This window comes from Halictus rubicundus, chromosome 7, assembly GCF_050948215.1.
Source record: "Halictus rubicundus isolate RS-2024b chromosome 7, iyHalRubi1_principal, whole genome shotgun sequence".
Lineage (NCBI taxonomy): Eukaryota > Metazoa > Arthropoda > Insecta > Hymenoptera > Halictidae > Halictus > Halictus rubicundus.
In genome coordinates this window covers 11,526,931-11,539,380 of record NC_135155.1, presented here as the reverse complement: position 1 = coordinate 11,539,380, position 12,450 = coordinate 11,526,931, and the positions used below count along the sequence as shown (strand labels likewise).

The 12,450-nt window shown below is 41.4% G+C and overlaps 1 protein-coding gene across 1 annotated transcript in view; it reads left to right on the top strand.

The window, feature by feature from the left end:
• LOC143355417 (lysosomal acid glucosylceramidase-like) overlaps positions 1 to 12,300 on the top strand; it is a 40,952-nt gene extending 28,652 nt beyond the window's left edge. Inside the window, exons 2-8 of the mRNA XM_076790202.1 lie at positions 8,864 to 8,952; positions 9,188 to 9,521; positions 9,628 to 9,890; positions 10,216 to 10,647; positions 11,307 to 11,377; positions 11,781 to 12,055; positions 12,142 to 12,300. Of these exons, the coding sequence (XP_076646317.1) occupies positions 8,864 to 8,952; positions 9,188 to 9,521; positions 9,628 to 9,890; positions 10,216 to 10,647; positions 11,307 to 11,377; positions 11,781 to 12,055; positions 12,142 to 12,244 (1,567 nt within the window). The 3' untranslated portion in view covers positions 12,245 to 12,300. The remainder of the gene's footprint in view (positions 1 to 8,863; positions 8,953 to 9,187; positions 9,522 to 9,627; positions 9,891 to 10,215; positions 10,648 to 11,306; positions 11,378 to 11,780; positions 12,056 to 12,141) is intronic.
• Positions 12,301 to 12,450: the final 150 nt, after the last annotated feature.

Below are 12,450 nucleotides of genomic sequence, written 5' to 3'. Positions count from 1 at the left end.
GCGTGCACGTAGGCTTTGAAACGTGCGATAGCCTGGCGACCACGTCCCTTGTAATTGATGCGATTCATATTCAGAAGTCGGAATCAGAAATTGCGAAGTAGGGGAGCCGCGGCAGTGAATCGAAATATCGGAAGTCGCGGAATAACGGCGCGGCGCGGCGCGTCGCGGCGTCTTGCTCTGAATGCACGAAACGTACCCGGAAGGCGGGATAATTTCGGGGGCGAGAACGGAGGTGAGGAGAAGAAAAAACGTGTCGGAGGGCCGTGCGTTATTACGTGCACACTGTATCTAGTCACTCAGTAAATATGAATGGGTTTAATATTCCGTAAGCACGAGGGCACCACTTTTTAAAGTTCATGGATATCCCGCGCGTGACCGGAAAATATTACAAAGCTCCACGGAACCGCGCGGAGAATTCGATGCTACGGAACATTTCCGAATATTGCCCATTTTCCTTCGTAAGGTTCACCGTCTGCTATACGGATCATTATACGGCTGGGAGCAACATTAACACCAGGTTTACGGGACCCGTCAAAATGACGGGTTCTAATATTTTTAATTTACGATTATTGAGATTGTGAAGATCCATCTACGTGGAATTACTCAACAAACTTATTCCCTTAGGTATATATTATTTAAAAAATGACTGAAAACTTGGATAGACTCATTCTTCTTATTTTTATAAAGTAATGTAAAATACTCACTTTTAATGCTCCGTAAACCTAGTGTTAACACTGAACCTACCACTCACTCTGGACAGGAAGCCGGCAGGGTTTGAAATCCATATACGTATGCATGGGTCAAAACCTTTTCAAACTATCGCTTCAATATTGCAATGAACAGTTTAGAAGTGGTCAATTGTGTTTCCTAAAAGTCCAATCTATATCTGTATGGAGCCCAAATTGCGAATTTCTACCTCATCGTGGGGTAATTTGTAATATACGGCAGAAAATTCGAATTCTGAAGCAAGTATGACGTCACAAGATGGCTGCCGCTGAGAGATTCTCTTAATTTCGCGAGATTTAGTGTTCGTATCGAAAAAAGGGCTCTATACAGACATAGCAAAGACATGTACAAACACGGTGGTATGCATTTTTAATTGATTACTTACTTATTTAAGACGTAAAATGACTAGAAAAAAAGGCACAATTTTGCGGTTCCGGTTATTAGCGCTACGGTCACTCCGCGGCAAACACTGTGCGTTGCGATAGAATACGGTCGATAATGCAGATCGATAGTACAGGTTTACGTATGTACGATATGTATGTTGCCGAATATTGTAAATTACTCCACGATGAGGTAGAAATTCGCAATTTGGGCTCTATACAGACGTAGATTGGACTTTCAAGAAACACAATTGACCACTTCTAAACTGCTCATTGCAATATTGAAGCGGCAGTTTGTCGAGATTTTAACCCTTGCACACGTATATGGATTTCAAACCATGCAGACCCCCTTAACAGGGCATCGTTCGAACGAAGTTGCTAGCTTTCAAATGAATCTGAAAACGGTACGAACTTTTCGCCCAAACCAGAGTTGTTTCTAAAATTATGTGGACAACATGAAAAAAATGTGAAAGCGTCGTTTCCAATTTGAAGGCTGTCCGAGGGTGGTAGCTCGTCCGGTTTCTTGCGTCGGATTTAACGATCCCCGGTCGAGGAAAGGTATCGCGTCGACTGCTGTGCGGTTTTTAGATAAATCTGAAGATGGGTTTTCCCTCTCGGAAGCAGTGGCGCGAGCAGACACCGAAATCCCTTCGAAATTACTTGGCCCGAGTACCAAGAAGCCAACGGAGAGCTTTTACGCGCGCGTTAAACAGATTGTTTTGGGACGCGGACAGTTCGATAAGTGGATACGATACGAAACTATACGAGCACAGTTTAATAAATCAAAGAGCCACCCTCGTGCCGAGTTAGGCCCGAACGTGTGATATGATCCGTGAAAGCCCGTATTTCTAGGAGTGCCTGCCAAAAGAAATCTAGGGGAGAGCAACCATATTTAGAGCGAACGTTTCGGTTCAACGGACATAGATCGTTTATAGATTTCCAATAATATTAGAATCTTCTTGTAATGAGATCTTCGAATATTAGAATCAATGTCCTATCTGAATTTCTGGATTCCTCTTCCGTATCATAAAGGATCGGCTCAAACAATGCCCGCATTACTAAATCTCTTTCTGTTCAATAAATTGCTAAATATGTCAATGTGGAACGGATATATCATATGGATAAATTGGAAAAGGTCATACGTAACAAAAATATTCGAAATAGTTTCGTGAATAACGTTAATTTTTTCGTGTTGGTCGTATTAGTCTCTCCGAAAAGGTTTATTGCAATAAAGTCTTAACACTAAACCGGTCTAGTTGACCTTTTCAAACTTCTAAGTAATTGCGAAGTAGTTCGGCTTATTGGTAAATCAAGAACGCCGTAATTCCGTCCAATCCGTTTCTGTATGTAAACGAAACTTGCAACGGTCACAGTCCCCAACGTTGTTTGAAAAATTCAACTAGCATTGTTCAAAATTGAATAATAGTGGATTGTAACTGTGATTGGACTAAAATAATTGCTACTTCTATACATGTAGCTCCAAATTTGTGCGGACTTATAAAGAATTAATAGTTGACGATGAGACAATTTCAGGATACCGATCAATTCGGATTTGTTCGAGCTGCATCGGAATTCAGAACGCTCGGGAGCAAGTAGAGTAAACTAGCATGATTCAGCCAGGAGGAAAGTCGCGCGAAGTTCGACAGCCAATAGTACGCTCGCTCGTTTGCCTGTGCGTGTCCGTCTGAGAGCTAGTCGAAGAATCGCGCTGACATTTTCCATTAAATGACGCTAATAAAAATGCATAGAATTTAGACAGCATTACGCGCGGTTGACTCGTCGCAAACGTAACGTCTCGAAATAGGCTAGGCCTCGTTGTGGTTTCTGACCGAATACATTTTTCCGATTTCTCTCTATTTTTAAATTAACTACGTTGCGTGTCACAGTTTGCAAACATTATTCATTTTGCCTCTCTATTTACCAAGAATCGAAAGAACGATTAACCTTTGTTCCTATTCCTTCGAATGTCGTATTTTACATTCAAATTGTTTTCCGATAATGACAAGTATGCTTGTTATAAACAAAAATGCAATATTTGCATTGCAATCTTTTCAAGGCCAGCATATTCGTCATAACTAGACTGCGCAGTTTGTGTATTTATGACAAAAATGAGTAGGTGTAATTTAAAATAGCAAAAATATTAGAACAATTTAAACATACTGTTATATTATTCTCAACCTGCTAAACATAATAAAAAAGAAGTTCGTTGCAATTCAGATAAAAAATTTTTATTTTGCACGAGGATCCGCAGTCTAGTAATAAATATCGACAGGTTGCGAAATCGAAAAAATTCTGAAAGTTGAAACTTCGTTTCTCGTTCCAAAATGAAATTTTTCAAATACAGATGGTGAAAAACGACTTTCTTGTTCGTGTTCTGGTTATCGATGCGCAAGATTGTTATTGATTCTAATGCAACAGGCTCTGCAGTTTGCTTTCGCACAATAATGCGAAGAGGATTTCCGCGGCACGTATCCTTTCTCGCGCCGCGTGGCCTGTTGTCGCGCAGCGTGGAAGACAACATCCCGCAGTTATGCAAATCGGTGGGCGAAACTTTTTAATGAAAATTTGTAATCTCGAATTTTCTAAGAACTTGAAACTTTCGTGGTGCGATGAAAATGTTAATCAAACGGTGTCCCGGCGTTTCGGCGTAACATCGAGTATTTAATGCGGTTTGTCGTTTGCATTCGAATGTGCCTCGCTCCCCTTTCATCGTCCCTCCGTTCGTTTAATGTCAACGTACGAGAGAGGGGGGAAGATCATTTTCATCCAGAAACGGGATAATAAGCGACTTTTGGGCTTTACTTTCTTCGAATCCCCGCTGAGCCTTATCATTTCAATCTGCTGTTCCTCGAGCAGCTAAGTTACCGCAGAGAAACGATTTTACTCAATTTTGATTATGTTCCTTTACGTTACGGATATTTTTATACAATTCTGACTATGTTCCAAATTAACCCTTTGCACTCGAAGCCATTTTAACTCTAACACGAAACATTTCTTCCGACCTAGAATATTTCCCTTCTATATATATTTTTGCATGCTATACATACGAAAATGGTGCAATTTACTCGTACAGTACTTAAATGTTTAGTGATTTATTGAATACAAACAAATTTAATAATGTAAAAAATATTTTGAATAATGACAAAGGAATTTTTAGTGGCGCCTTACAGTCGCCATTCGAGTGCTAAGGGTTAATTTTATCGTGGCTGCTTTTGACTTCTGTTAAATAATTTCCATAAATATTTATGTCTCGTCAAAAACTCTTAACCTCTTGTCCTATGGTATCATGATACGACTGTGACTATCTTACACTATCTTATATTCATTGGCATTATTAAAAGTTCATTTCTATGGAATTTTTACTTCTCACGATTGACTTGAGAAAATTTTTATTTTGCATAAGGAGTTGGTTGTATTAATATTGTATAATTAATAATAACGTGAGCCTCTGTAAGCAACAGTAACATTTCGCGCTAAACGCTCGTTTCCGGTGGAACGATAGAACGCGGACGGCTTGCTTTGGAAAACTGCGCAGCAAGTTTCCGCAATAAAATGCCGAAACGAAATTTCGTTTACATTCGAAGGACCTAATACGGGGCTGGAAGTTAGGTCGCCGAGTTAATATCCAGCGAGCCCCGGGTCACCGGGGGAGGATTTCGCCGAAACAGCGCCGTGTAATCGCCTGCTAGAATTTAATATAAGAAAAACAGGAGGAAAAAGAATGTTGTCTAGCGCGGCGGATGCTAGGCGCCATTTTCCGCGCGCAATTCCTTCTCGCTGGTCGAAACAGTCCTTTTATTAAGTAAAGTTCGGCAGACTGCGGAACTCGTTATCCGTGTAGCACGGCCGCGCCGATGGAAAATTTCATTTTGAGATCGGTATCCGTCGCAATTTGCGCGGAACGCTGAAAAAATCTCGTTGTTGCTATCGCCCCGTGCGTCCTTCTGTGTCTTCGGCCGAGGCTTCGTTCGAACGGATTTGCATAGTTTTGCGAGTAATTTTTCGGTCTGCCTGGTTTTGTCATTTTTTCCGGTCGATCGACGGAGCGTTTAAACGCACACGGGTGACATTAATTTCTTATCACTTTTTAGCAGGTTCCGAAATTTATTTTTACCGCAATACACTCGGGTAAACGGAGTTTTATTGGCGCTTCTCGAACGCGTAACGTGTATGTAGCATTTACAGCTACTTCTTTTCCTCGTAATTTCATCAAATATTTGTCGTATTTTTGATTCAACGGATCGTTTAAGTGGACTCAAGTGTTCAACGGCACTCGGAGTCGAGCAAATTGCGTGAAACATGGATAAGTCGGTAGCAACAACTAATCCGTAAATCTACATGCAAATTCAATTTACAAAGGAAAAAGGAACGAAGACGCTTTGTTCTCTGCATCGTATCGACACCGGAATCAGTGGGAATAAAATACCAATGCTAATAAATATGCTGCTCCGTTCGCTGACAGGTCTTTCAATTTGTCAAAGTGATTGGCGATAATGTAAACTCTTTACAAGCTCAAAAAAAGGAAAAGAAAAAGAAATACAACCATTCGCTGTATCCGTCTCGTAGCGCTTGCGACGCGTTTACCTTAGATAATACGCCCGGACCATTAATTACACCGTCAACAGTGCGCGTCTATCCGAAACGTATAATTCCGGGTGAGAGTCACTGTACACGTGTGTGCGTATGTATAGTATACGTAAGTACATAGACCGAACTATGAGGGTGTTTACCAACGAGACAAACGCCCTCCGTAAAAAAGCAGTGAACGGATTCACCGGTAACAACGAGAAAGGCAGTTTTCTGCTCTCGCGGCCAAACAGCTAAATCAAACATTCTTATCTTCGTTGTTTAAATATTGAAGAGAGGCGAGAGCGCTCGGAGCGCTGGCATCACCGAACGACAATTTATGTTTAGCTCGGTGGAACGGAGATGAATGGATCGAACGTTCCGGACAGTAAATCAGGAATAAAGAATCGGGCCGGGCTGAGCCGAACCGTGCTCACCTTCTAACTGCTGACAAATGCAAAACTCGGCTATGATTCGATCCTCGATTTTGCTCTCCCTCTCTCTCTCTCTCTCTCTCTCTCTCTCTTCGTCCTTCCCCCCCTACCTAGATCATTTTACCGCGCCAGTGTGCGGTGTTGCGAGCAAATGTAAATTTGATGTCGCCATCGGGATCGATCGGATCGTTGAACGCAGCTGCTCGACTCGCGTGCGGATCGTTCGTTTCACAGCCCACGGCTGAAACATCTTCGATGCGACCCTAATCCCGACCTTTAAACGGCTCAACGAAATGCGACGCTCTACTTACGCGGTGCACAATAATATTCCACCAATTATAAGAAACGTTCTACCGAAACTGCAACAAAATGGAGCGAAATAGACATTTATTTTCTCTCTTAACCTTTTGCGCTCGGAACTGTATTAACTCGAAAACGAAAACGTTTCTTCCACATATTTCCACCCATTTTCTTCATTTCACGCGTATGACCTTGACAGCATACTTCGAGGTCGTCGAAATCGGCGGGGCGCGCAGTTTTCTATTTCTGCACAGTTGCTTAACCCTTTTAGTGCCGGAGGCCGATATATCGGCCCTTGCTGCACTGTCGAAAAGTGCCAGAGCCGATATATCGGCCCGCACCTTGTAGCGCTTTACTATTCGCATTGCGAGAGAACACTATCTCAAAATAAATTTATAATACGTTATAAATGGTCTAATTTCATTACGAGAGAATTAAAATAAATAGTTTTTCGGTTTAACTTTCCCTTATATTCTATATGTTATATTACCTATAACAATTACTTGTTTCGGATGAGATAATCCGACCGGTGCCTACCATGTACCTTGGAGTTATTCTTTATGTTTTGTTGTGCAATATTATTTATTTTGTTACAAAATATATTGGAAATCAAAAGTATATACTTTGTAATAAACGGTCTATATAAAGTTATGATAAAAAGATGACTTTTCGTATGTACAATTATGTTTTGAAAGAGAGATCTCAATTTTTCTTTTCTTTGTGATCACTTATATCTTTGTTATTTATGTAATTTTCAATGAATATAGAAAAATTAGCGTCACTGTTTTATTCTCTATTTCGTCCTTGATATACTGCTTTTTGAATTATGTAAATATTGCTTTTCGTTTGGTTTTTATGAGCCTTTTTCCAAACCCTAGTAAAATCGTGAAATTCGGCCGGTTATCTTCGCATAGGCAACTCTTTTTCGTCCGGCACTAAAAGGGTTAATACATATATAACTCCTAATGATATAATTAAATGGTGAAAAAGTCTAATTTCACAATGGAGATTCAGCGATATTTTTCGCACAAAAGACCGCCGGGGCGCATTGTTCTCGGGTAAGAGTTTAATGAAAACCGTTAAAACTGTGAAAGAAACCTCCCGCCCCACCGAACCATCGATTCTTAAAAATATTTGAAACAATTGACTTCGTCAAAGTTGCCGCACAATAACTGTGAAATCTATAACTGTCGGGGCTCGTATAGGATCGGCTGCTCGCTTTAGTTTCTTTTTCGGTAGCGGTGGCTGCGAACACAACAAAGCCTGAGGATTCCAACGATTTGGTAGCGAAAAGTTGTCGATCGAAAAGAAGTCGGAGAAAATGGCAGTTCCGTAGGCAGTGCTCCATAGAATTGAAAGTACGTGGTTTGTCGACGTCGCAGAGATGTAATTGAGAGCCTCAACTACAATTATAGTAATTGAAAGGAGTAATTGCAATTACTTAACACGATTACAGTATTTGTAACTGAGTCTAACAATTACTTCAGTGTAATTGTTCTTTCAAACCACTAATTTTTATGTTTTGGGTCATTTAACCGTTTTCCTATTGAAATTATAGCCCACTTTTGCTCGTGTAATTGAAGACGTAATTAAATAGTCATGTAATTAATTACTGCCCAACTCTGGCATGGAGGCATCGTTAAAAATCGGTACACGCGTGTATAGATGCTAGATAGAAAAACTGGGTAACCAAACTCTGCACTGATGAGCACAACTCGACCCTAAAGCGACAGGTTCGAAATTTCCTGGACTCTTCATCGTTCCCCCGAAAATCGGTGGAACTATTAAAACCAATTCGCTATTTAAAGATCTATTTAAAGACTGCACATTAAATAAATTTAATAAATTTGCTAGCCACCCTCGCGATATACAGTGTTTACTCGATATATGTCCACAACACGGGTCTGGCCAGGGACGTATATCGAATAGGAAACACTATTCTTTGATCCACACCGAACGTAGAAAAGGACACCGATGCTCGAGCGGAGTGTAATATTATTGGATTAGTAGTAGTCTCCTGGTCTCACACCGATATACCCGACCCGTGTTATGTTTACACTGCTCGGCGACCAAGGCCACTCGAGCTTCGCGGCCCCTCACTATACCCCGCGGCAGTGGGGATACTTCTGAGACTTTTTTCTCTCAGGCTTGTGGGACATGCACAGAGTAACCACTGTAATCGGATGTTGATACTGGGTTTACGGGATCCGTCAAAATGTCGGATTCTACTATTTTTAATTTACGATTATTGAGATTGCAATGATGCATCCATGAGGAATTATTCAACAAATTTATTTCTTTGGGTATACATTATTTAAAAAACTATAAGTAGACACATTCTTGTTATATTTATAAAGTAACGTAAAGCGGTCAGTACCCCGTACACCTAGTGTTAATAGGGTGCTTGAGATACACCTGACTGCCGCGCCTCCAGAACTCACATAATCGTGGTTATAGGTGCCGCCGAAGAGCAATTGGTGAAATCATGTGGAAATCTGTGCTGTTCCTTGGATTCTTCCTCCTCGCCAGAAGTAGTGGAGACCGGGGTGAGTTCATACAACACGATCATCTGAACACTAAAATCAAAGAATGTTAAAATTTTTACTTCCGCTGTTGCCACGGCCTGATTGGTCCATGGTCTCCTTAACAAAGCCACGTCGAACATTTTCGCAAAGGAAAAAGTTACTTGAAATCACCTACAGGATCACCCCCTTCAATGAAGCATAACATTTTTTAAGAAATGCAAACGGTTGATGCTTATGAACATAATATGAATCGTAGATCAGTCGGACGGCTGCGTGCGTAAAAGTTATGGTCCCGAGAAGATCGTGTGCGTTTGCAATGCAACCTATTGCGACGAGACGCCCGAACAGGATCCAAAAGTGCCGGCAAATGGTAAATTCTATTGGTACGTTTCTGCGAAGGATGGCCGTCGATTGAGCTTCAAGGAGAGAGAATTTGGCGAATGTTCGAATCCGACACTGGACCAGGTCACCTTGAACGTCGACAGTTCGATACAATATCAGCAGGTTCTTGGGTTCGGCGGCGCGTTCACTGACGCTGCTGGAATCCATCTCCGAAACCTGTCGGAGCCTGTTCAGGACAAACTGATATAGTAAGTTGGTACAGGGAAACGATAAGCGACCATTTCCTCGAACTACAGCGAAGCAAAACCGTCGCTCGTTGCAATAAAGATTATTAATTGATGTTACCGTTTGCAGTTCATACTTCGGCGAAGAGGGGAGCAGATACTCCGTGGGTCGCTTGCCGATCGGCGGTACCGATTTTTCGACGAGGCCTTACACGTACGACGACAACGCCAACGACTTGACCCTGGAGAAGTTTGATCTTGCACCCGAAGACTACGCATACAAAATACCGATCATACAGAAAGCGCTCAAGCTAAATCCGAATTTGTCATTGTTCAGCGCCCCGTGGTCCGCTCCGCCATGGATGAAGACCAACAATAATATCAACGGATTCGGTGAGAATATCGCTATAATACTCCATCATAGAGGTTCTAAAAAGTGATTGTAGAGAGATATAGTGGTTACGAATACAGTGAAATCTCGATATATGTCAACAACACGGGTCTTGCCAGCGTCGTGTATCGTCCAGGAGACATACCCGACCCGTGTTATGTTTACCGAGGCCTCCCGAGCTCCGCGGCCCCTCACGAGGTATACCCCGCGGTAGTAGGGATAATTCCGCGACGTTTATTATCCAGGCCTTGGCGACATATATAGAGAAGTCACTGTAACACGGTTCTGCGTTGTCGAATAACCATGGTTTTTCCACTGATTCGTCAGGCTTCTTGAAGGAAGAGTACTATGACTTGTACGCTGAGTATATATTGAAATTTCTGGAGGCGTACCGCAAGAATGGCATCGAGGTATGGTCGGTGTCGACTGGAAACGAACCAAGTGTCATCTACATGCCAGACTTCAAGCTGAACAGCATGGGATGGACACCAACGACCGTTGCCAACTGGGTTGCCAACAATTTGGGACCGAAGTTGGCGAAATCCCCGTACAACAGCACAAAGATCTTTCTGCTGGACGACCAAAGGATTTACCTGCCCTGGGTCATCAAAGATATTTTAGCGAATAATAAGGCGTACGAGTACGCCTCTGGTATAGCTGTCCACTATTACGATGATCAGATTTCCTCGCCCGATTTAGTGACGCAAACGCACAACGCTTACCCGGACAAGCCTATTATGATGACCGAGGCATGCTTAGGTACGGAACCTCGATCACAGATCGAGGGATTTCTCAGATAAATAGCGGGGGGAAATGCCATAGTCAGAACCTGAGCGACGACGTATAACCTGCAGTGACTTCAAGCAAAATAGTGACTTGATACGTCGCAGAACGAAAACAGTACGAACACATATTGTTTTCTTCTGTCGGGTGTATCGTTTAGGAATTTTTGATTTTTGATTTTTACTCCAACGAAAAGTACATTCTACACTACAATTGTTTAACACTAGGTTTACACCCACAGAAATAAATGTGTTGAATAATTCCTCGTGGATGTATCTTCAGAATCTAATTGCAAATTAGAAATATTAACAGTAAAACTAGTGTTAAATGATAAATTTCCAACAAATCTTCGAGTCCACTGTGTGTATTTTGGAATATTTTTTTCATACAACATCGAAACAATTTAGTTAACGGAACAAAAACGAGAGATTCGAGATTGTTACAGTTCCGAGAGTTTCATCTCTTCGTATTTCACATGGCCTAACTTACTTAGGTGCACTCGGTATTATTAGCAGAAAAATAAATTTGTGAATATACACAAATAATTGTTCGTATACGACCCACGCGAATGCGGTCGTGTTAATGGTATAATAACATTTAACGATACACAGTAAAGCTTCAATTTATTTCAATAGGACGGTTCTCTCCCCACGTCGACATGGGAGCTTGGGATCGAGGAGAAACGTATATGTCGAGCATATTGGACGTACGTAGCACTATAGTACATAATTATGTTATGCTAAACAAAGAGCTTCCGTCATTTCTGTTTGTTGCTTTCCATATCGTTACTTACCTCTGTAATAGATATCTACGAACACTTTTATCAAGGTTTTAAATACCTTAAATACCAAATATCTTAAATACCTTTAAATAACAAGGTTTCGAGTACCAACGTGTAAAAATTCTCATGCTACTATTCAAAGCAATTTTCACTTACTAAATTTGTTCGTATACAGATTGCTAAAAATTTAAGCGTTGCACAAGTATCCAGTTGGCGAAATTGCATATGCATGATTTGGAAAAATAATCGTCTGTACCGAAAATATGAAATAGCCTCGCGTACAAGGAACGAATATTTGTATACATACCTGTACCGTAAACATTTTCAGTATTTGAACAACTGGTCGATCGGCTGGATGGATTGGAACCTAGTGCTGGACAAGAGCGGTGGACCAAATTGGATCAAGAATTACGTCGACGCACCCATTATAGTAAACGCGACGAAGGACGAGTACTACAAGCAGCCAATGTACTATGCTCTGAAGCACTTCAGCAGATTCATCGAGAGAGGTTCCACCAGGATTGATATCACCGATGACAACCTGCTGAAATCCTCGGCGTTCGTTACGCCCTCGGGAGAGACCGTCGTCGTGCTTTCCAACAGGTAAGTATTGTCTCATCAACTCTGATCAGCTCGTCTCTGTGACATAGACCGAACTGTATTTTAATCGCACTTCCCACACGTTACAGATTGGACAATCCAAGGAACGTTACCGTCGTCGACGCGAAGAAAGGAAAGCTCTGCGTAGAGCTACCGCCACGCTCTATGAACACTATTATCTATGATAATTAAAACTGTTATCGAGCCTATGATAGTAACCACATGAAATGCAGATTTAGATTACATGTCCTATATTAAAAAATTGTCCATTTTCTATCCTGCCCACTTCCTTCGCGCTTTCGCGTTTTATTCGAGATATTTCTGGACTATTATTAGACCGTAAATGATTATTTATTAATACAAAACTGCGAAGACGAATTTAAGATGAATTTAACCGC